The 21,341-nt window shown below is 40.2% G+C and overlaps 3 protein-coding genes across 5 annotated transcripts in view; 1 reads left to right on the top strand and 2 right to left on the bottom strand.

Moving 5' to 3' along the window:
* The window catches only part of fbxo31 (F-box protein 31), a 13,317-nt gene extending 5,122 nt beyond the window's left edge, over positions 1-8,195 (top strand). Inside the window, exons 3-9 of the mRNA XM_086298262.1 lie at positions 2,200-2,276; positions 2,388-2,555; positions 2,688-2,762; positions 2,882-2,991; positions 3,118-3,271; positions 4,986-5,353; positions 5,761-8,195. Coding sequence (XP_086154388.1) covers positions 2,200-2,276; positions 2,388-2,555; positions 2,688-2,762; positions 2,882-2,991; positions 3,118-3,271; positions 4,986-5,353; positions 5,761-5,983 — 1,175 coding nt within the window. The 3' untranslated portion in view covers positions 5,984-8,195. The remainder of the gene's footprint in view (positions 1-2,199; positions 2,277-2,387; positions 2,556-2,687; positions 2,763-2,881; positions 2,992-3,117; positions 3,272-4,985; positions 5,354-5,760) is intronic.
* LOC147324453 (cocaine esterase-like) lies at positions 7,935-12,486 on the bottom strand. Of its 3 annotated transcripts, none has more exons than XM_086298257.1 (13): positions 12,175-12,486; positions 10,711-10,903; positions 10,490-10,631; positions 10,065-10,198; positions 9,785-9,938; positions 9,593-9,697; positions 9,394-9,492; positions 9,093-9,236; positions 8,925-9,008; positions 8,694-8,841; positions 8,451-8,600; positions 8,270-8,342; positions 7,935-8,196 (listed from the first exon to the last, which is right to left on the bottom strand). In XM_086298257.1, exons 1-13 carry the CDS (start codon positions 12,248-12,250, stop codon positions 8,010-8,012), a joined length of 1,689 nt encoding a protein of 562 aa, XP_086154383.1. In that variant the 5' UTR covers positions 12,251-12,486; the 3' UTR covers positions 7,935-8,009. The 3 variants fall into 3 exon arrangements, with proteins under 3 accessions (XP_086154383.1, XP_086154381.1, XP_086154382.1); XM_086298255.1 differs by lacking the exon at positions 12,175-12,486 and adding an exon at positions 11,219-11,433; XM_086298256.1 differs by lacking the exon at positions 12,175-12,486 and adding an exon at positions 11,219-11,431 and having other exon boundaries at positions 9,599-9,697.
* A 145-nt stretch (positions 12,487-12,631) lies between these two features.
* Positions 12,632-21,291, bottom strand: LOC147324452 (fatty acyl-CoA hydrolase precursor, medium chain-like). The gene is given in 10 exon segments (XM_086298263.1): positions 12,632-14,140; positions 14,304-14,381; positions 14,488-14,631; positions 14,767-14,865; positions 14,976-15,080; positions 15,166-15,319; positions 18,528-18,661; positions 18,884-19,025; positions 19,078-19,270; positions 20,709-21,291. Coding segments are annotated over 10 exon segments (1,134 nt in total). The 5' UTR covers positions 20,785-21,291; the 3' UTR covers positions 12,632-14,131.
* Between the last annotated feature and the right edge of the window lie 50 nt (positions 21,292-21,341).

Genomic DNA, 21,341 nt, shown 5'->3' with positions numbered 1-21,341 from the left:
ACGCTTTAGCGGCTGTCTTTTGTGTAGTTTGCAATATTTGCCTTTATTTATCTGAAAAAGTCTCATGTTCCTTAAGTACATCTACCCTGTTGAACTTATTATGGGAAATAAATATTTAAATAAAAACAAGCTGCTGATTATTTCACATTTTACTTGTGAGCAACAGCACATTTAAATCTTACAAATATAGTTATTTGGCTTATATCGTGATAGATATCGTTATCGCCTGAAATGAAAAAAACATATCGTGATATGAAAAAATCTCATATCGCCCAGCTCTAGTTAGGGTTAAATTTAAAAACTGTACTTTTGAGTTAAAATATATATTTATAATTTTAATAAATGACAAATTAAAAAGGCATGAACATTTTTTTTGTATCGAAAAAATATCGAACCGTGACACCAAAGTACCGAACCGAACCGTGAATTTTGTGTATCGTTGCACCCCTAGTATATGTGTGTGTGTGTGTGTGTGTGTGTGTATGTATATATATATATATATAAAAAAAACACCCAGCACGCCCCTGCGGGCGGTTTATCCTTCAAGCTCGGGTCCTCTACCAGAGGCCTGGGAGCTTGAGGGTCCTGCGCAGTATCTTAGCTGTTCCCAGGACTGCGCTCTTCTGGACAGAGATCTCCGATGTTGTTCCTGGGATCTGCTGGAGCCACTCGCCTAGCTTGGGAGTCACCGCACCTAGTGCTCCGATTACCACGGGGACCACCGTTACCTTCACCCTCCACATCCTCTCGAGCTCTTCTCTGAGCCCTTGGTATTTCTCCAGCTTCTCGTGTTCCTTCTTCCTGATATTGCTGTCATTCGGAACCGCTACATCGATCACTACGGCCATCTTCTTCTGTTTGTCTACCACCACTATGTCCGGTTGGTTAGCCACCACCATTTTGTCCGTCTGTATCTGGAAGTCCCACAGGATCTTAGCTCGGTCATTCTCCACCACCCTTGGGGGCATCTCCCATTTTGACCTCGGGACTTCCAGGTTATACTCGGCACAGATGTTCCTGTACACTATGCCGGCCACTTGGTTATGGCGTTCCATGTATGCCTTGCCTGCTAGCATCTTGCACCCTGCTGTTATGTGCTGGATTGTCTCTGGGGCATCTTTACACAGCCTGCACCTGGGGTCTTGCCTGGTGTGATAGACGCCAGCCTCTATGGATCTTGTACTCAGAGCTTGTTCTTGTGCTGCCATGATTAGTGCCTCTGTGCTGTCTTTCAGTCCAGCTTTGTCCAGCCACTGGTAGGATTTCTGGATATCAGCCACCTCCTCTATCTGCCGGTGGTACATACCGTGCAGGGGCCTGTCCTTCCATGATGGTTCCTCGTCTCCCTCCTCTTTCTTGGGTTTCTGCTGCCTGAGGTATTCACTGAGCACTCGGTCAGTTGGGGCCATCTTCCTAATGTATTCTTGGATGTTCGTTGTCTCATCCTGGACTGTGGTGCTGACACTCACCAGTCCCCGGCCCCCTTCCTTCCGCTTAGCGTACAGCCTCAGGGTGCTGGATTTGGGGTGAAACCCTCCATGCATGGTAAGGAGCTTTCTTGTCTTTATGTCATATATATATATATATATATATATATATATATATATATATATATATATATATATATATATATATATATATATATATATATATATATATATATATATATATATATATTAGTTGTTGAATTGTGCTATACAAATAAACTTGCATATATATATATATATATATATATATATATATATATATATATATATATATATATACACACACACAACTATAAAGACGTGTACACACACTGTATGTACATGGGCCTCTACGTGGAGGCTGCAGCATGATGGGTTACGTGTGGGGTGACTTTTATTGACTTAATCTGCAAGCCACAGTCATAGCAGTGCAATGTAGTCTGCGTTATGGTTATGGTTATTAAAAAATATCCCCTGAGCTTCTTGTGTGAGTATTGAAAATGAAATGGAAAGACAGGTGTGCTGTGTGTGTTGTTCAGAAACTTGGTTGGCAGGAACACCATCAGTTTACACATTTCTTCCCTTTGGCTCATAAACCAAAAGTTGAGTGTTTTTTAACATCAACTGGTGTTTGTTTGTTTTTGTCAACCAGACAGTGAGCTAATGTTAAACCTCAAGTGAAGCAGTGCATATAATGATTTGTATGGTGTGTTATTATGCTCTTGTTTTACAGTACTTTACCCATACAGGCATATTTTGGGCCTATGGCAGCCTGACATTGGCCCTTATGGTGGATTGCTCAATGTTGTGGTAGGTAGTTTTCCTCTTTTGCACAAAACTGCTACATATAGTAAATATTGGTATAAAGGAACATATAATTTAGGTAGTGCAGGTAAATTCTTCAAAATATGTTTCATTCAGGTGGACGGGTTGTTCATCATTGGCTGGATGTATTTGCCACCTCACGACCCCCGCGTGGAGGACCCCATGAGAAGGCGCCCACTCTTCCAGATCCACATGATGGAGAGCAACAAGGCAACTGTGGAGTGCATGTATGGACACAAAGGTCCTCACAAAGGAGACATACAGGTAAGGGTTTACACATTTGAAAAAGCAGAGTGATACTGTCTTTTTTGACACAAATAGATGATGTTAGTTTGAGTTTAATATCTTATCAAAGTATGTAATTCTCTTATATGTCTTATATTCTGTTATATATAGACAGTAAAGAAGGATGAATTTTCAACAAAGTGTAACCAGACTGACCATCACCGCATGCCAGGAGGCAGACAGGAGGTGGGTCAAATACCTTTACTACCTTTACAGTGTATGCTATCTTTTAAAGCCCATGCATGCTGATGATGGTGAAATTCAGAGACTGTTATCAACTTTTTACGATGTGTGTGTCTGTGCAGGAGTTCAGGACATGGTTGGAGGAAGAATGGGGGAGGACACTGGAAGAAATATTTCATGAGCACATGCAGGAGCTTATCCTAATGAAGTTCATTTATACTAGTCAATATGAGTATGCATTTTTTGTATTTATTTTTTGCTTACGTGCATTTTCTCTGTTGTACTTCCATGTTAAAATGATAATGATTGTAATATGCCTAAATAAACCTGTATGCTTTCATCTATTTTCCTATGACAGTAACTGCTTGACATACCGAAGGATCTACCTGCCACCTGCAAAGCCCTCTGATCTGCTGCAGCCAGGCCTTTTCAAAGGCACCTATGGTAGTCATGGCTTGGAGATTGTCATGCTTAGTTTCCATGGAATGTCTGCAAGAGCAACCAAACTCACTGTAAGTAATAATCATTATTAGTGGTTGTACTCATTTTAAATGAAAGTGATTCTTAAATGTGGGCCCTGCAGCTTAAAATCCCTCAATCTGTTCATGCATTCTTAGAGGAGCAACAAGATATAACATGTTACATTCTGTCTTTTATCTCTTTAATTAAAACTAAGCCAAAATTCTGGAAGTGTGTGAAAAATTAAGTGCACACTTAATGCTTTTGTAGCAACTAAGACGGTAAGTAGTAACCACGTGCTGCTAATTAAAAGCACTTGATTAACTGATCACCAGTGAGTGTGAGCAGCAATCTGCAAAGTAAAATAAGCCATTTCCAAACAATTTCAAGTCCATCATTCTACAATAAGAGAGATCATTCAGAAGTTGAAGACAACAAATCTTTGCAGGAGTCGACATCCTAGCAAATTTACCCTAAGATCAGACCCTGCAGTACTTGCAAGTAAAAATTGCAAGAAACCCAAGAGCTACATCTCAGACTCTGCATGCTTTAGTTAGCATGTTAAATGTTAAAATTCATTACAGCACAACTAGAAAATGACTTAACAAGTATGGCTCTGATTCTAATTCTGATTCTGATGGCATATTTGCAAGGGGTGACAGGAGAATGCCTCTTCTCTCTAAAAAGAACATGTCAGCACAGCTTAGGTCTCCAAAGTATAATTTGAACAAACCACAAGACTTCTGCAACAGTGGGCCTCACTTATATTTGTGTGGAAATGTTTTTGCCATACGCAAAAAATACTTTCACTCTCAAAAGTTCTCACCCTCACCCTCACCTAGGGTCATGAATGTTGGTTAGTGACTGAAAGGATATGAACAGCGGAAATGAGTTTCCTCCGAACAGTGGCTGTGCTTTTCCTTAGTGATAGTATTTTGTTTTCTTTACATCCCTTTTTTGTAATTCTGAGCACTTTGTGTCCAACCAAAAGCCAATATTAATAATAACTATAAGTGTTATTGTTATTATTAGTATCACTAGTAGTAGTGTGCATTTTAAAGACCTTTGTTTAAATTCCTTAGGTGCAGTGCATGGTCAGAGGGACTTCTAAATTTATTCCTAAAGTACCAACAAATTCAGGCACAAAAATTTTCTAAAATCACAGATTTGTGCCTGAAACATTCGTGTGCACAATTTATGCACAGATTTGTGCATGCACACTGTAGTAAATGAGGCCCAATACCCTGTTTGGCCATAATGCACAGCACCAGTTTCAGCAAACACATTCAGCATATCCAGGGTATGAGTTGTCATACATAAGTCATACAGAAACAGTTACTTGAAGTTAATGCTGCTAACATTGGTTTCTGTTGAATCTAGTGTACACTTATTTTTTCACACGCCACTTCTGTATTTTTGTTAAATAAATAAGATGCTGTGTAATGGTATCATGTGGTATTGTTAATCTGAGATAGTCTTTAAATAACATTCAGACCTGGTTAAGACTTGGTGTTTTTTTTTTGTTTATATATCTATATTATGGCTAAAGCACTTCTGGATGGATGCAAACTGCATTTCATTGCCTTGTACCTCTGACATGTGCAATGACAATAAAGTTGAATTCTATTCTATTCTATTGTTTCCCAATTATGTTGTGATACATAAAACCTTAGAACTGAAAATGGGTTTTTCTTTTTCAAGACTGTGGATTTAAATTGCATGTAAATCTACTCATGGTGCATACTCTGATTTTATGGTTTCCTGCAGGGAGATCCCAATGTTCCTGCAGGGCAGCTCACACTGGATGTTAACCTGTGTCGGCCTGTGGTCCTCCCAGACTTGGAGCAACAGTGTAACATTGAGGAGCTGTCACGGCTAGTAATGGGAGTGCATGAGGAAGTACAGAGGGAGCAGGAACAAAAGGAAAATGGCACTTCTGCCACAGGTAGATGTGCAGCTGAAGGGGCCTGTGGTGGTTCCAGCGCAGCAGAGGAGATGGAGTCAGATCACGGTGCTTGTTCAGACAGCTGTGACTCTAGTCACAGTAGCAGATCCAATCCTGAAACACAGCCTTTTGTCTTGCCTATGGGGGTCATGGCTCGCAACGAGGAGTACCCTCGCACCTGCAGAAAATGGTGAGGATTTGGCTAACAGGCTTTTGTTACAGAATTCAAAATATTTTGAAAGGCATTTACCATAAAGGGCAATGATATTAAGGTAATGGTCACAATTAATTCATCAATGAAGGAAAATACTGGTCTTCACTATTGTCTCCAAAAAGTTCATTCTGTTCATCTGGACATAGCATTTTGTGGGAGAAACGTTTCGTCACTCATCCAAGTGACTTCTTCAGTCGAGACTGAACGCTACGTCCAGATGAACAGAATCAACTTTTTGGAGATTTACTTTCCTGGATGATTGAGAATGCATCAAGACGTCTTCACTATTGCTTTTAATATCCTGTGCATAGTGTACGTTTATGAACCAGTCAATATATGTAACAAAATGTATTAATCGATGAGGACACGCATCTCTCTTTCAGCTTCTATGGGACAGGCCTGATTGCTGGGCATGGCTTTACAAGTCCGGAGCGCACCCCGGGGCTCTTTGTGCTGTTTGATAAGGACCGGTTTGGTTTCATCTGGCTGGAGTTGAAGTCTTTCAGTCTGTACAGTCGCCTGACGGACAACTTACCTCACGCTCATGCCCCCGACTTGGAGCGATTTGAGGCCATGCTGCGCAACATGCAGTCCTGGACATCCTGATGCACCAAGCTTTAAGTCTCCTCCCACAGTAATAGCCATCATAACAACCATTCTACACAATTACACCTCTGTCTTCTGCTGGCAACGATACTATCATGATTAACTTAAGAGTTTGAAAGGCATTAGGTGTTACCATCTAACTTTAGCTTGTTCCAATCCAAACTCTTTGAAAGGCTGCCCGTGTCACTGTTTGTCTTCACCTAACGTATGACTTTAATCCTCCAGTGCAGCATGATAACAGGTCACAAATTGATTTATTCACTGTAGGACAAAAAAAACAAAAAAAAAAAGAACAAAGGAATGACACCATTTATTATAGATCAAACTGTATGTGCCTCTGATTCTAAATCCATGTCTGTACTTGGCAGTGCTTGAAGAAGACAAAGGTGTCCAATGTATTCTACTATATAATATAGTATTATACTGAGTTCAGTGCCCAACATATTAAACTGCATGCTGCATTTATTTACACTCATAACCACTATCTGAACCAGTTTTGTTTTCAATAAAGCAGCATGCCTTTTTCCCCCTCAGTTTTTTTCCTTTAGAGACATCCAGACTTTAGAAAAGACAGCATCTCAGGTGTTTCTCTTTGCCCGACATTAGTGATACAAGGACAGACGAGTATTAAGTACAACAAACGTGTTTTAAGTTTCATTCATTGTATGGTGTCAAATAGAATTGCTGAATATGTTTTACAAGCGGGCAATTTTCTAACTGTTCACCCGCCGTCTTATCAAACACGGTACTTACATCAACCAGCGTTGGTCAGACGTTTATGTCCTTCAGCAACATCAGACATGCTTACTATCACCACACCTGAATTATTATGTAAGATGGAAAAAGGAATTGTAATGTGACAACGATAACAGATACATAATCTGGATTTATTCAAAGTATCAGCGTTAGACAGTTTGTGCTTCTGTAACTATGGTATGAAACTGAAGCTTCACTTACCTTTGAAATGTATTGAGTTTGTTCGTTTAATGGCTGACACAGTGTTTGCCTGGCTTTATACCTGCAAAGTTATTCCCTACAGGTTTCCCAGTTGTTTTAAATTCTAGACCTAGTAGCTGAACATTATACGATCTAACAGCGCAGTACCAAGTAAGTGTCTGTATGTCTCATTATGGCCTGATGGTGATGCCCAGTAGCTTTCCTACTCCAAGTGCACTTTTCTGGGCAATATATTGAATCATTTGAAAACCACTGGCCAGCACTTTTATATCAGACTGCAGCTTTACTAATATTTGCAAAAAATAGATATCTGCTAAAGCGTTGTTGTGTTTCCTTTTTGTCCCTCCATTAAATTCCATCTCAACTTTAGTGAATTTGTTTGATAAGTTATTTTCTCTGTAACCCAGCTGTTTGAATAATTTGCCTTTTAAAAGTGTTGCTTTGTACTATTTTAAATGCCATATGCCTGAATTTGTGGAAAACTAAGTTTGACCTATTGAACTGCTCACATCAGACTTCAGGGAGCTTTTCAGCTTAAGCGCTCTTCTCAGTAATGAATAAACAAAAGAGGAAAAAAAAAAAAAAAAAAAAAAATGAAAAGAACCAGGTTGTCACATCTGTTTATTTCACACCGTTTTGCATGTGTATTGTCATCTACTCTCACCCCCAGCCGATCCAGCAAATAGTCACTCCTGCCTGAGCCATTGTTCTGCCAGAAGTTTCTTCCTGTTACAAGGGATTTTCCTTTCCACTGTCACCAAAGTGCTTGCTCATAAGGTGATCATCTGGCTGATTATTCTGAGGCATTTACTTTGCATTATAAAGCACCTTGAGAAAACTGTTGTTCTGATTTGGTGCTATGAAAATGAAATTAATTAAAACACTTTAAACCCCGATTACAAGCAGCAGAACTGAATCGCACATCTATTAACCATAGTTTACTGGCTAGTATGAGTTGTGTGAATGTAGAATGGAAAGGCAGGCAATTAAGTCATAAGTGATTAATTTATGCATTTTATTATTTGGTAATGATATCAAAAACTGACGTAACAGAAGAGATGCGAGTTTTCTACAGCTCGCTGCGTTTTGCATTTTCCTCATGCCGTTTGAGCTTCTCTGGGACGGTCTGAGTCAGGAAGACAAAGCGCTCCTTCTTCAGGTGCTGAGCAGTTACCTGCGTTGTTAAACCAATCGCCAGGTACTTTTCATCTGCTTCATACTTTGGCCAGTGGACAAGGTCGTGCCCATTAGGAGACCTACACGCAGACAGATATACACGATATAACAATGTGGTATTATCTCCCAGTATACTAAAATATGTAAGCTTACCCTGTGCGAGCAAAGTTGCCCCAGTAGCTCATCATGGTTCTGCTCAACTGTTCCTCCTCCACAAAGCATGGATCTAAAGTGATAATCTTGTAAAAAATCCTGCACTCCAACCCCAGAAAACCCCAAAAACTAACAAACCAAATATCTCATGCTCAGATTAAACTTTTTAGGTTTCACTCACGAGGCAGTTTAACGTGGGTAGTTGTGAAGCAAAATCCCATCACTGTAAAAATTTCATCTGTATGATCACTCCCAACAAAGCTCGGTCTTCTTTTCTGCACCATTTTCAAGGAATGCTGGTACTCATACAGGTATACAGGAGCACCCGCTTCTAGAATTAGACAAACAAGTGTCACACTTAGTAAGAGCGGTAAATATGAAATAATTGTTTCTAGATAAATGTGCATTAATCTATAAAAGTTACCTCTGTGCGCATTAGCAGTTTTAATGACTGGAATATTGAATATAATATCTGCAGTAACCTCAGAGAACCCATCTCGGTTTTTCACACGGTTGGCACCGTTTCCAATATATTCATCAATTATCAAATTTTTGATGAATGCATCTTTAGGCTTAAGGAAATAAAGAACACATCAGTGAAAGATGCTTGAGCAGGTTGGGTTCATTTTGTGATATCAGGCAGTGTGTGCTTTACATTGGGATAGAAGAAGGCCATTGCATTGATGACTTGTGCCCGATCCATTCCTTCTGCCCAATTTTGTGGAACACTAATGAATAACTAAAAGAAAGAATAAAAACCTTGCTGCACTTAACATTGCCGGTTTAAACAAAAATAAGATATCAAATTTTGATGGGCACTTACATTTTTTAGCATCCATCCCGCTTCATCATTATTCACACCCATCATGAATGGTACAGTGAGGAGTTCATGTTTACGAAACAGCTCATCCACAGGTTTTGTCAGGAAATGCCCATCAACATTTACAGGACATCTTAACCGTCGGTCCTTGTGAATAAAATGCACAAAAGTAAAAATTCCAATAGCGTAAAACAGTAAAAGATAAGTAAATAAGTAAAAATAGTTCCCTTGAGTTATTTAAGAGACATCATGAGACTGTTCAGCCAATCAGAAATCCACATCAGGTTTCCACCCAGTAATTTACCTTGGTAAAATCCACTATGGTATCAATATCAAGGCTTCTTATGCAATCAGCAAACGTCTTTGTGCTTTTAAGGCTGCAGCCAGATGCATTTGAAACCTCCTGGTGAAAAGATATCAATTTAGAAAAGCAAACCTGTTGCATTATTCTTACTGTTTTACAATGAAAAATGATTAACATCCCCCAGAATAACATAATAAACCTGTGCCTTTAGTAGAGGATAATTTTCCACAAGTAAATCCATTGCAGCTGTGCCGCTCTCAGCAATTGCATGATGAAACAGCCCATCAGACAGTGGTGACAGGAGCTGGTGATTCAAGTAACACATCACATATTAAAGGTTGGTTTCCACAGCAAAAGTTTATATAAAGTTCCTCTAACTGTAGATTCTTACCAGAAGAGACACGCTCACTCCACCAGCAGACTCTCCAAATATAGTAACTAATCCTGGGTCTCCTCCAAAGCTGTGAATGTGCTGCTGGATCCACCTGAGAGCTTCAATCTGATCGAGCAGGCCAAAGTTCCCCGAAATGTGCTCATCTCCGGTGCTGATAAAACAAAGAGTTGAATGGCATACTAAGCTAAATTTAGAGTTGGTGAAGGTGAGCAGTCTTTGAAAATGGAAAAGAACAGGACAACAGTATGTTCTAATTTGGTAACTTAAGTTTATTTACCTGAGAAAACCCAGAAGTCCTAAGCGATACTGGATCAGAACCACAACCACGTCCTGGTAAGCAGCCAGGGCAGATCCATCATATGTTGAAGCTGATCCTACTGTGAGGCCTCCACCATGGATCCAGACCATGACCTGGAAAAAAAAAAAAAAATCAAAGATATTTTTGATTCTTCATTCTTATTTTTCCTTCAAAGCAATTTTTGTGCCTGCTAAGCACACAGCATGAGTCTCAATTAATAAGTATTAAATTAATGTTTAAGATAAACAAAAAATATTTGGGTATAAAGGCAAACCCATTGCAACTGGCTCTAAAAGGGGGTGTTTTTTTGTCATATGAAAATCCTTAAAAGGAAACCAACTGTCACTGAAAATTTCTTCAGCAATGACCAGCAAGGCTCAAAACCTACAGCAAAAGGTTCTTACTGGGAGCTGGGCATCATCAGCTCTTTTAGCAGGAGTGTAAATGTTGAGGTAAAGGCAATCTTCAGAGATGTCTGGGATATCAGCCAACAAGAAACCGAGTTTATCAAGCAGTGCCAAAGCAAATCGCTCAGGTTGTATGCACCTGAAAAATAAAAACATTTAATAAATGCTGGATGTTTTTCAAACTGTGTTTTACAACAACTGAAGCACATGTTTCTTACATTGGTGGCTGTTTAGTGGCATATCTTACTCCTTCCCATCTTTCTGCAGGCTGAGGTGGAGCCAGTCTCAAGGAAGGGCCGAGGGGTGGTTTAGCAAATGGGACACCCAGGTAGGCATGGACGCCAGTCTCCTTCCCTTTCACACTCACATACTCACCTTTCAGGCTCCCGAGCTTTGTGTGGACTACAGGCGCTGTCAGGATATTAGAAATCAGTGAGAATCATAACATAAAGCTTCATGATTTATGAAATCTAATATTTCAGATTTCAAAAATACTTATAGTTGTAAAAAGCAGGGGGAAAAAAGAACTACTTATTTATTTGTAGCTTCCATCAAATTACAGTCACCCAGCTATGTGAAGATCAGTAATGAAATACTAGAGCCAGTTAATATAAACCATGTGTGTCCTTGATCCAGTTATGGACATACAGCTGGAGGTGCACGGTCCAGAGATAAACACAAGGGCACAGATGTCATTGTTCATAGAAGCGTTTCACTTTAACTTACCTCTCAGCTGTGTAGCAACACAGAGAAATAAAACGGACATTGAAAACCAGAAATTCAGCTTTGCATTGGACTTCATTGTGGTCTTGATACACATTACAACAATCGGCGACTTTGCAAAAACTAAGTGCCAGGAGAGGCAGTCCCTCCTCATGCAGATTCCTCCGCGTAACTTAAGACTTAATATAGCGTGCAGGGTGTCACGTGATTCCACCAATTTTAATCGACAGAAAAACAATCTCACTTCTTCCATTTAGGATGAGTTAAACGCGGAAATTGTTTTTACTACCTGGATAAATCTATGGTTTTTTTTTTTTTTGCGAGGGTGATCACTTTTCATAAAGGTATTTATGAGCAAAAAAAGGTCGACAGGGGTGGGCAATCTCAGTCCACGAGGGCCGGAGTCCCTGCAGGTTTTAGATCTCACCTTGGGTCAACACACCTGAATCACATGATCGTTACCAGGCCTCTGGAGAACTTCGGGACACGTTGAGGAGCTAATTTAGCCATTTAAATCAGCTGTGTTGGTTCGAGGACGCATCTAAAACCTGCAGGGACACCATGCCCACCCCTGGTATAGATGCAGTGGCGGTCCTAGCCTGCTTACCTGCATCTTTTGCTCGTTTCTCCTCCTCTTCTTTTCTCTTTTTTCTAAACTGGGGACTTGATGGCTTTGAACTTTTCTTGTCCATCTTCCATTGCTTTTAATTTTGAACTCCAGTATGAACACAAATCCCCCAACCCGACGATCACCACAACATAACCTAACAGACCTACACCTTAGTTCACAGATTCACTTTGTCTAAGGTGTATTTCTAGGATTTCGCACAACCCAGGATTCAAATCATGAATACATGATGGGCTTGGATTTACATCATTATGAATGAAATGTGCTCTATAGATCAACAAACGCAAAAGCACGAATGTCAATGTTCAAAGAAGTGTTTCCTCTTACTCACCGTCCAGGTCTGCAGCAACACAGAGAAATAAAACTGGCATTAGAGAGCAAAAAGTCTGCCTGGCATGGCACGTCATGGTGGTGTTGGGGCAGATTACGACACACGATTGTGCAAAAAGTGAGAGAAAAGCCAAGAGAAGTAGGGCTTCCTCATATGAAGCAGTCTCCTTGTAAGCGCATGTACTGTATCCTGCGGGGTGTAACTGGATTGCACTGATTTTAAGGCACAGCAAAAAGCGATCAAAGTACAGCAAACTGTCTGTCCCACTGCTGTCAAGTCAGTCAGTGTCGTTGCCTGTAGGTTACGCAGACGGCTGCGTGTTGAGGGAAGCAGTATCCAAAAGCAGACGCGTGGAGGCAGATTGAGCTGTATCAATACCAATACTTTTAACCAATAAAGTGAGGTTATGTAGACGAGAGCAGCGAATCATTATCCGTTTGCCAAATTTTGAAACCAGTTTAATGACCATTAAATCACTGTGATTTTTACTTTTCGCAGCAAAACACATCTTTCAGTTTTTCACGTAAATACATTGTAATGTAAATGTGCCGGTCTTTAAAACACTTTGGGTCAACCTCTGCTGTTTAAATGTGCTATAAAATATATAAAATATGTACAGAAAAGACATGACAGCCAACACAAAAATATTCAGACATTTTTCATAGTGCACGTTTGAGGTATATATTTTTAAATTAGTACCAATACCAACCCAAAAGATTAACATATTTTAAGAGATGGAATGCTAAGTTATCAGGTAACACTAGAAATATGCATAAAATCCCCATAGCTAAACAACTGCTCAGATTTCTTAAATGGACTACTGAAATATATTTCATTCCAGACAATTTTATCAAAAATACACATAAAATACAAACACTGTTAGTAGAGGTAATGCCTAACAGGCGACCTGCCAGCATCACCATTCACCAATCATAGTGCTTAATGTTAATCACTAGCACAATCACTGTGCTGTGTAAAAGAAACATCCACTCCTATATGAGTAGGATAGGTGTAAAGATGAAAAGCAGTTTTGCATCAGCCATGAAAACATGTAAGCTAATCACAACACCTAAAGTTTTATCAAGGCATGAAGTTAAGATGAGTACTGCAGTAGAATAATATACCTAAACTATAGGGCATATAATCCAGATTTCATCAAGGGGCACAAAATTTATAGAGTGCATGTTGGCCTACAATTACAATGCAGCTTTACTAATAGGAGGCTCTTTTTGGCTGGTGTCACAAAGGGTCATCACAGCAGTTAACTTAAACACCTCTTATGAGAAAAAAATAAAAACTGAAAAGAACCAGGATGTCACATCTGTTTATTTTAACAAGGTTTTTTTTATGTTATGACAGCTGCTCTCAACTAGCAACCTTTTATCTACTATTTTCTTTCACTTCCACAATTACACTTTGATTATAGTGAAGTAAAAACAGTTGCATTTGTTTATCGATGATCAATGTCTTAAACTATACAAAAACTGCTCTTGTCATTAACGAGGATTATTTGACATACCCTATGTTTAGAGTGCTGGTTATAAACGGGAGACGTGGGTTTTGTGGAAAGGTGAGAATAGCGCTTTTAAAGAACACAATCATGGATTCTAAAAAAATATATGTTAGAATGGAAATGATCAAGGTAACACCAAATGTTTTACCAAAAAGTGTTGTTCACTGTAACTAATATTTCATGTGTAAAGAATGGTCGCTAAATGAATTATGATTTATTCTAATTATTTTAAAAAATTGATGGAGCAGAGACCAGATGTGAGTTTTCTACAGCTCGCTGCGTTCTGCATTTTCCTCATGCTGTTTGATCTTCTCTGGGACGGTCTGAGTCAGGAAGACAAAGCGCTCCTTCTTCAGGTGCTGAGCAGTTACCTGCTTTTTTAAACCAATCGCCAGGTACTTTTCTTCTGCTCCATACTTTGGCCAGTGGACAAGGTTGTGCCCATTAGGAGATCTAAACACACATACATTTGTTATTCAGTTATTAAATATTCATCAGCTATCACATCGCTGATAAATGCTGCTTTAGGCTTAAAGAAATAAGCAGCACATCAATCAAAGAAGCTCGAGCAGGTCGGGGACAGTAATATTGTAACATCAAGTGGTGTCTGCCTTACGTCGGGGTAGAAGAAGGAAACCATGTTCAAAACAAATTCCCGATCTAGTCCTTCTGTCCAGTTTTGGGGAGCAAAAAACTAAGGAAATACCAAGCCAAATTACTTTTTTTTCAACATTACAAAACAACAACAAACTACATTGAGATCATGGAGCTTTTTATTTACATGTTCCTGTGACACTTACTGATGCAAGCATCCATCCACCTTCATCATTATTGACACCAGTCATGAATGGAACAGCATGGAGTTCATGTTTACGAAACAGCTCATCCACAGGTTTAGTCAGGAAATGTCCATCAACATTTACTTGAATTCTCAAATTTGGATCCTTGAGAGAATTAAATATACAAAAGTAAAAGATGTGATAGCATGAACAGAGCTGAGGGAGAAATCAAAGGCTTCAAAGAAATATTGTAGAAGACATAATAATCATTCTCTATCATGTTTGCACCCATTACCTCACCTGTGTAAAACCCACTATAGTATCAATATCAAGGTTTCTCATGCAGTCACTGATCTTCTTTGTGCTTTCGAGACTGCAGCCAGATGCGTTTGCAATTGCCTGAGGTGAAATGGCAAATATTCTTCAAAAACAAATCCATTTTAATATTCTCATTATTCTGCAACAAAAATGTTTAACCCTCCAAAAAAGGAAGAATATGGATAATTAACCTGCGCCATTGGTAGAGGATCATTTGCCACAAATACATTCATTGCAGCTGTGCCACTCTCAGCAATAGCACGGTGAAACAGCCCATCAGACAGTGGTGACAGGAGCTGATGATTCAAGTAACACATCAAATATTAATTTTTGTTCTAGAGTGAAAAGGTTTATTTAAAGTTCATTTAAGCTGTAGATTACCAGAAGAGACACGCTCACTCCACCAGCAGACACTCCAAATATAGTAACTAATCCTGGGTCTCCTCCAAAGTTGTGAATGTGCTGCTGGATCCACTTGAGAGCTTCAACCTGGTCCAGCAGGCCAAAGTTCCCTGAAATGTGCTAATCTCCAGTGCTGATAGAACAAAATGTTATTTTTATAATGTATTTTTCCTTATTGAAACATCTTTTTACAAGACACTTCTATTCATGTGTTATTGACAGGGCTAATAGAGCCAGGATTCTGAAAACCACTCTTGCATTCTATTTGTCCAGTTGGACAGTAGCTGCATATGCCACTTCCACACATTTGCTGAAGCTGAGTGATATGGTAAGGTAGTAAAAAATTTACCAAGCTATGTTTATACCTATAAACATAGCTTTAGGCCAACATGCACTCTATACCGGCTTCCTCCCACCGGCCAAAGACATGCAGTTTGTGGGGATAGGTTAATTGGATAATCCAAATTGCCACTAGGTGTGAATGTGCAAGTGAATGTGAGCATGATTGGTTGTCTGTCCCTGTGTGTTAGCCCTGCAATAGACTGGTGACCTGTCCAGGGGGTACCCCGCCTCTCGCCCTATGACAGCTGGGATAGGCTCCAGCACCCCCCGCGACCCTGAAAAGGATAAGCGGAAGCGAATGGATGGATGGATGTTTGTACCTCGTGATAAATAAAGCCAACTTTCAATTTTTTATCTTATAAAATCAGATAAAAAAGAAGAAAAACAAAACCATAGTATGTTCTACTTTGATAACTTGAGTTCATTTACATTTCCATGGGTCCAACATCGAGGGAACAATTTACCAGACCTGGGAAGACTGGGGCCCTACTGCCTGAACAAGGGACATGGGAGGCACCGTAGGGGTTGGTTACAGTGTGTGCCAAAGATGGAGACCCTGGGAGACTGATGCCCACTACTGAAGCTGGTGATAGAGACATGGAATGTCACCTTTCTGGTGGGGAAGAAGTTTCAGCTAGTGTGGGAGGTTGAGAGGTACTGGCTAGATATAGTCAGGCTCACCTGAAGGCGTGTCTTTGGCTCTAGAACCAGTCTCCTGGAGAGGGGCTGGAGTCTTTCCCAGTCTGGACATGCCCTTGGTGAGAAGCTTCGGGCTGGGGTGGGTATCCTGGTATCCCCTTGGCTTGCTGCCTGCACGTTGAGGATTTCCCGGTGGATGAAATGGTTTGTTCCCTGCACATTTGGGTTGGGGAATGGGTACTGTCTATCATCTGCCCCCATGCGCTGAACAACATTTCAGAGTACCTGGCATTATTGGAGTCCCTGGGTGGGGTGCTTGAGAGTGCTCCAACTGGGGGACTCTGTCATACTACTGGGAGACCTCAACACGTGTGTCTACTAACACCTGGAGGGACGTGAGTGGGAGAAACAGCCTGCCTAACACAAAACCAAGTGGTGTTCTGTTACTGGACCACAGTTTCTCCATAATGAACACCATCTTCAAATATAAGAGTGTATGTAATTACAGGTTGCACCAGGAAAGCCTAGGCTGCAGGTCAATGATCGAATTTGTAATCATATCATCAGATATGCGGGCGAATGTTCTCGGCACTTTGGTAAAGGGAGGTGCTTAACTGTCAAATGATCACTATCTCGTGGTGAGTTGGATCACATGGGGATGACGGTGGACAGACCTGAACCACCCAAATGTATAGTGAGGGTGCGCTGGGAACACCTGACAAGGCCCCGGTCCCGTACCAGCAGACTGAGAGACAGCTTTTTCCACCAGGCCATCAGACTGCTGAACACGTCATAGACACCTCAGCTTCACTACTGGAACTTTAACATTATGCACTCCATACTGTACAGTAATGCCACTGTTTTGCACATGTCTCAACTCTGTATATTTTTATATATTTTATTTATTGTTTACTCTATTTAATTTGTAAAATATGTGTATACACACACACACACACGTAGAAAAATATTTAGTATACACATCCAGAAATGCATATACTATTATATATTGTACATATATTTATTAGTTTCAGATGTAGCCATTCTTGTATTTTGCTTGTTTACATTATTGTATTTTGCACAACTCTGTTGCTTGTGAAGCTCGCACACAAGAATTTCACTCACATGTACTGTACCAATGTACCTGCACATGTGATGTGACAATAAAAGTGATTTGATTTGATTTGATTTGAAGGGGCTTGGTGCCTGTCATGGTGCTAACCCCAGAACTAGACAGTGTTTACCAGAGTTGAAGGGAGTCATCGCGCTGAAGAAGTCCTATTAGGTTTTGTTAGCCTCTGGAACACTATCAGGCAGCTCAGGAGGGGAAAGGGGTGCGTTACCGACACTGTGTAAATTGCAGGTGGAGTGCTGCTGACTTCAACTGACGATATTGTCGGGGGTGAAAGGAATACTGACAAGTCGTCCATAGCAGAAGTAAAGTCTGGGGACAAGTGGGGCACTGAGGCAGTTAAACATGTCCTTGGTGGCAGGACCCCTGGAATGGATGAGGGTCGTCCTGAGTTCCTTACGGCTATGGATATTGTAGGACTGTCTTAGTTGAGACGCCTCTACAATGCTGCGTGGAGATCAGGGGCTGTACCTCTGGATTGGCAGACTGGAATTGTGCTTCCCATCTTCCATAAGGGGGACTGGAGTGTGCTCCAGCTACTGTATATAGGGATCAAACTACTCGGCCTTCAGAGGAAATTCAATGCCAGGGTACTGGAATAGAGAGTTTGTCAGCTAGTTGAACTGCTAGAACTGTAGGAACAATGTGGTTTTTCTACTGGGTGCGGAACACAGCTCTCTATCGTCTCGAGGATATTTGAGGGTCTATCGCAGTTCGCCCAACCAGCCTACATTGGTTGTGTTGACTTGGAGAAGGCCTTCAGTTAAGTCCTTCAGAGTATTCTTCTGTGAGATGCTTCAGTAGTATGGGGGCGTGAGGCCCATTGTCATGGTTCATTCTGTCCTTATAGAACTGTTGCAAGAGCTTGGTTTGCATTGCTGACAATAAATCGTAATTGTTCCTCGGGGGTGCTGGACTCCACCAGGGTTGCCCTTTATCACAGATTCTGTTCATAATTTTTATGGACAGATTGGTGCTGTGACAATGAGCTTTCTCCCAAGGGTGGCTGCCCTCTCTCTTAGAGATGGCATGAGGAGTTTGGCCATTCAGGATGGACTAGGAGCACTCTTCTTCCAGATCAAAAGGAGCCAGTTAAGGTGGTTTAGGCATTTGACTAGATGCCTCCTGGACACCTCCTTGGTGAGGAGTTCTGGGCTCCCAGTGTTCCACTGGAAGAAGGCAGCTGGGGCCGACCCGTTGGAGAGATTATGGATGGATGGAGTTTATTTACCTGAGAAAACCCAGAATTCCCAAGCGATACTGGATCAGAACCACAACCACTTCTTGGTAAGCAGCCAAGGCAGAGCCATCATATGTTGAAGCTGATCCCAGCGTAAAGCCCCCACCATGGATTGAGACCATGACCTAGAAAGAATAATAAAAGAGCTTTCCATCAAAGATAAGAGGATCTTTTGGAGTCTCAGTCAAGCTACAATAACTAATCTTTAAGAATTTAAACTTTAAACGGACAAGAACATTTAAGTTTACATTTTAGATGATAAAATGTACAATTGAGTTCTAAAGATGGGTGTCTTTACTGAGATTGTGTTTAGGCATCCCTCAAAACCTACAGCAAAAGATTCTTACTGGGAACTTGGCATTTTTAGCTCTGTTTGCAGGAGTGTAAATGTTGAGGTAAAGACAGTCTTCAGAGATGTCTGGTATTTCTGCCAGCAGTCCACCGAGTTTATCAACCAGATCCAAAACAGCTTCTTTAGACTGAATGCACCTTAAAGAGAGACAATAATTCCTCCAAGTATGTTGAAGTTCACATTTCTTACATTGGTGGCTGTTTAGTGGCATCTCTTACTCCTTCCCATCTTTCTGCAGGCTGAGGTGGAGCCAGTCTCAAGGAAGGGCCAAGGGGTGGCTTGGCAAATGGGACACCCAGGTATGCATGGACGCCAGTCTCCTTCCCTTTCACACTCACATACTCACCTTTCAGGCTCCCGAGCTTTGTGTGGACTGCAGGTGCTGTCAGGATATTAGAAATGACTGAAAATCTTCACATAAAACTTTATATTTAAATAAAATTTCCCGTGAAAAGTACTTTTCTCAAAACATGCAATATCTGATTGCTGTCTACAGCTTGTTGTCAAAAACAAACAATAAAAAGTCACATTTTGCTGTGGACTATGTAATTCCTGTCATTATTGATTATTTAAATTCTGATTTTTACATTTTTGATGCACACCATTTGGTGGATTATGTTAATCGAGCTCAAGCTACAGAGACATGCCTGTTACTTTGATAGTCTGTTGTCTGGTGTTCAGTGTTTTCATTTTGCTTGCCCTTTGTCTCATTATGTTTGATTAGTTCAAGCTGGGTGTCCCTCCTGTTGTCAGTTCCCTTATTACTCCCTTGTGTATTTTAGCCCTGTTTTTTCCTCTGTCCGTTTTTGCGTCGTACACACTCTTTGCTGTGTGTTACACCAATGCTCCTAGGAAATTCCTAGTTCTCTGTTTGCTGCTTTAAGCCATTAGTTTCCTTGTTCCTTAGTTTTTTGGTTTTATTTTCTTATTTCTGATTCCTTGTTTTCAGTTTGGTTTTCTGTAAAAGCATAGAATTATATCCAGCAATAAAGCTGCCGTTTTCAGTTAACATCTTGTGCTTGAGTGCTGTGTTTAGGTCCTACATCCTGACACACAGCTGTACATTGGCATTTAAACTACATGACCATTTTTATTACTATTATTTTTTGTTTGTTTAAGTGGTTTAAATGATCTGACCAAGTGTGATACTTCATCATTTATTATTTTTTTAAAAAAGCTACTTGCTCACACGGCTCTGGTTTTTTGTTTTGCCATAGACTTCCTTTGATGTGTGTTGCGTCTACAGTGACCCTGGTAAAGAAGCAGAGTTGAAATCTGCAGAAATCTGTTTCTGTTTATTCACAATCACAGCAATACTCCATTTACTCCTTATCGGCATAAAGTTAGCAAAAAATATTGTTTGTTTGTTTTTAAACAGCTTTTTTTGCCAAAGAAAAATAATAAAAATAAAAATAATTAAAAATTGTACGGTCCAATTTAAACAAAACAAAGTCTGATTAATTGCAACCTGTCCTTCTAAAACATTTGACCTACAATCGTCTCACATGCTTGGTTCTTTGCTATCATTCACCTTTGAACAGAGTGAATAGCCTTTGCAGGTAAGAAGTCACCTGGACTTAGAACACAAAAGTTGATGTTTAATTATCAGCTTTTAAAATGACTATTACTGCCATAATACCATTGATTACTGATTGATTAATATTGTCAGATTTAAACACCGGTTTTACAAAAAGCGACTTGTGCAAAAAAAGGAAAAGAAAAACATGTACTACATGTAAGTTTAAGGAACACACGCATTACACAGAAATTAGGTGATGTCACAAAGACCGTTTTGCTAAGAACTGTTTTATCCTACTTACCCTGAAGATCTGCAACAACATAGATGAATAAAAATGATATTAAGAAGAAGAAAGACTGCTTTGCATGCAGCTTCATTGTTGGCTCTGTGGATTGCGAAACTCTGCAGATTTCCCAATAATTGAGCGCAGAGCCAAGAAGAGGAAGTATGTCCGCTTATGAAGTTTTCTCCTTTTCTCTTTCACAAAGAGGAAAGGGTAGTTTCTGCAGCAGATATGACGTTATTCAGCCAAACCATCACAGGACTAAAGTCCATTCTAGAGTCTAAACTTTAGGTTCACTCCAGGTCTCACTCCAGAACACTTTCTGCTTCGGATGTCCTGCGTACTTTGCCACTATCGTAATTCACAAATTCACAACTTTTTCTTGCAATCCTTTTTTTTCGTCGGCCTGTCTGAAAAGCTCAAAATGTGAATTTGGTTACAAGTTTACTGATTTGAGCACATGTTGTGCACAGGCTCTTGAACTATGATACAGTAATTAATACAAGTGCAGTTGTTTTTGTTTGCATTGCATTTCTCATGACCCACACAGATACAGAGGTGTTGACACAGTTGCTTAAGAGGACTTCGGAAGGTTGAATGTACACAACATGAAATGTTAGAATTAAAACATGAAAAAAAGGCATGTTGCAT

The sequence above is a fragment of the Aulonocara sp. 'chitande type north' Nkhata Bay genome, linkage group LG7 (genome assembly GCF_057382095.1).
Source record: "Aulonocara sp. 'chitande type north' Nkhata Bay isolate Kocher_YH1m ecotype deep benthic linkage group LG7, A_spYH_male_GT1.1, whole genome shotgun sequence".
Taxonomy (NCBI): domain Eukaryota; kingdom Metazoa; phylum Chordata; class Actinopteri; order Cichliformes; family Cichlidae; genus Aulonocara; species Aulonocara sp. 'chitande type north' Nkhata Bay.
The sequence above is the reverse complement of the archived record's forward strand: the minus strand, read 5'-3'. Positions and strand labels throughout refer to the sequence as shown.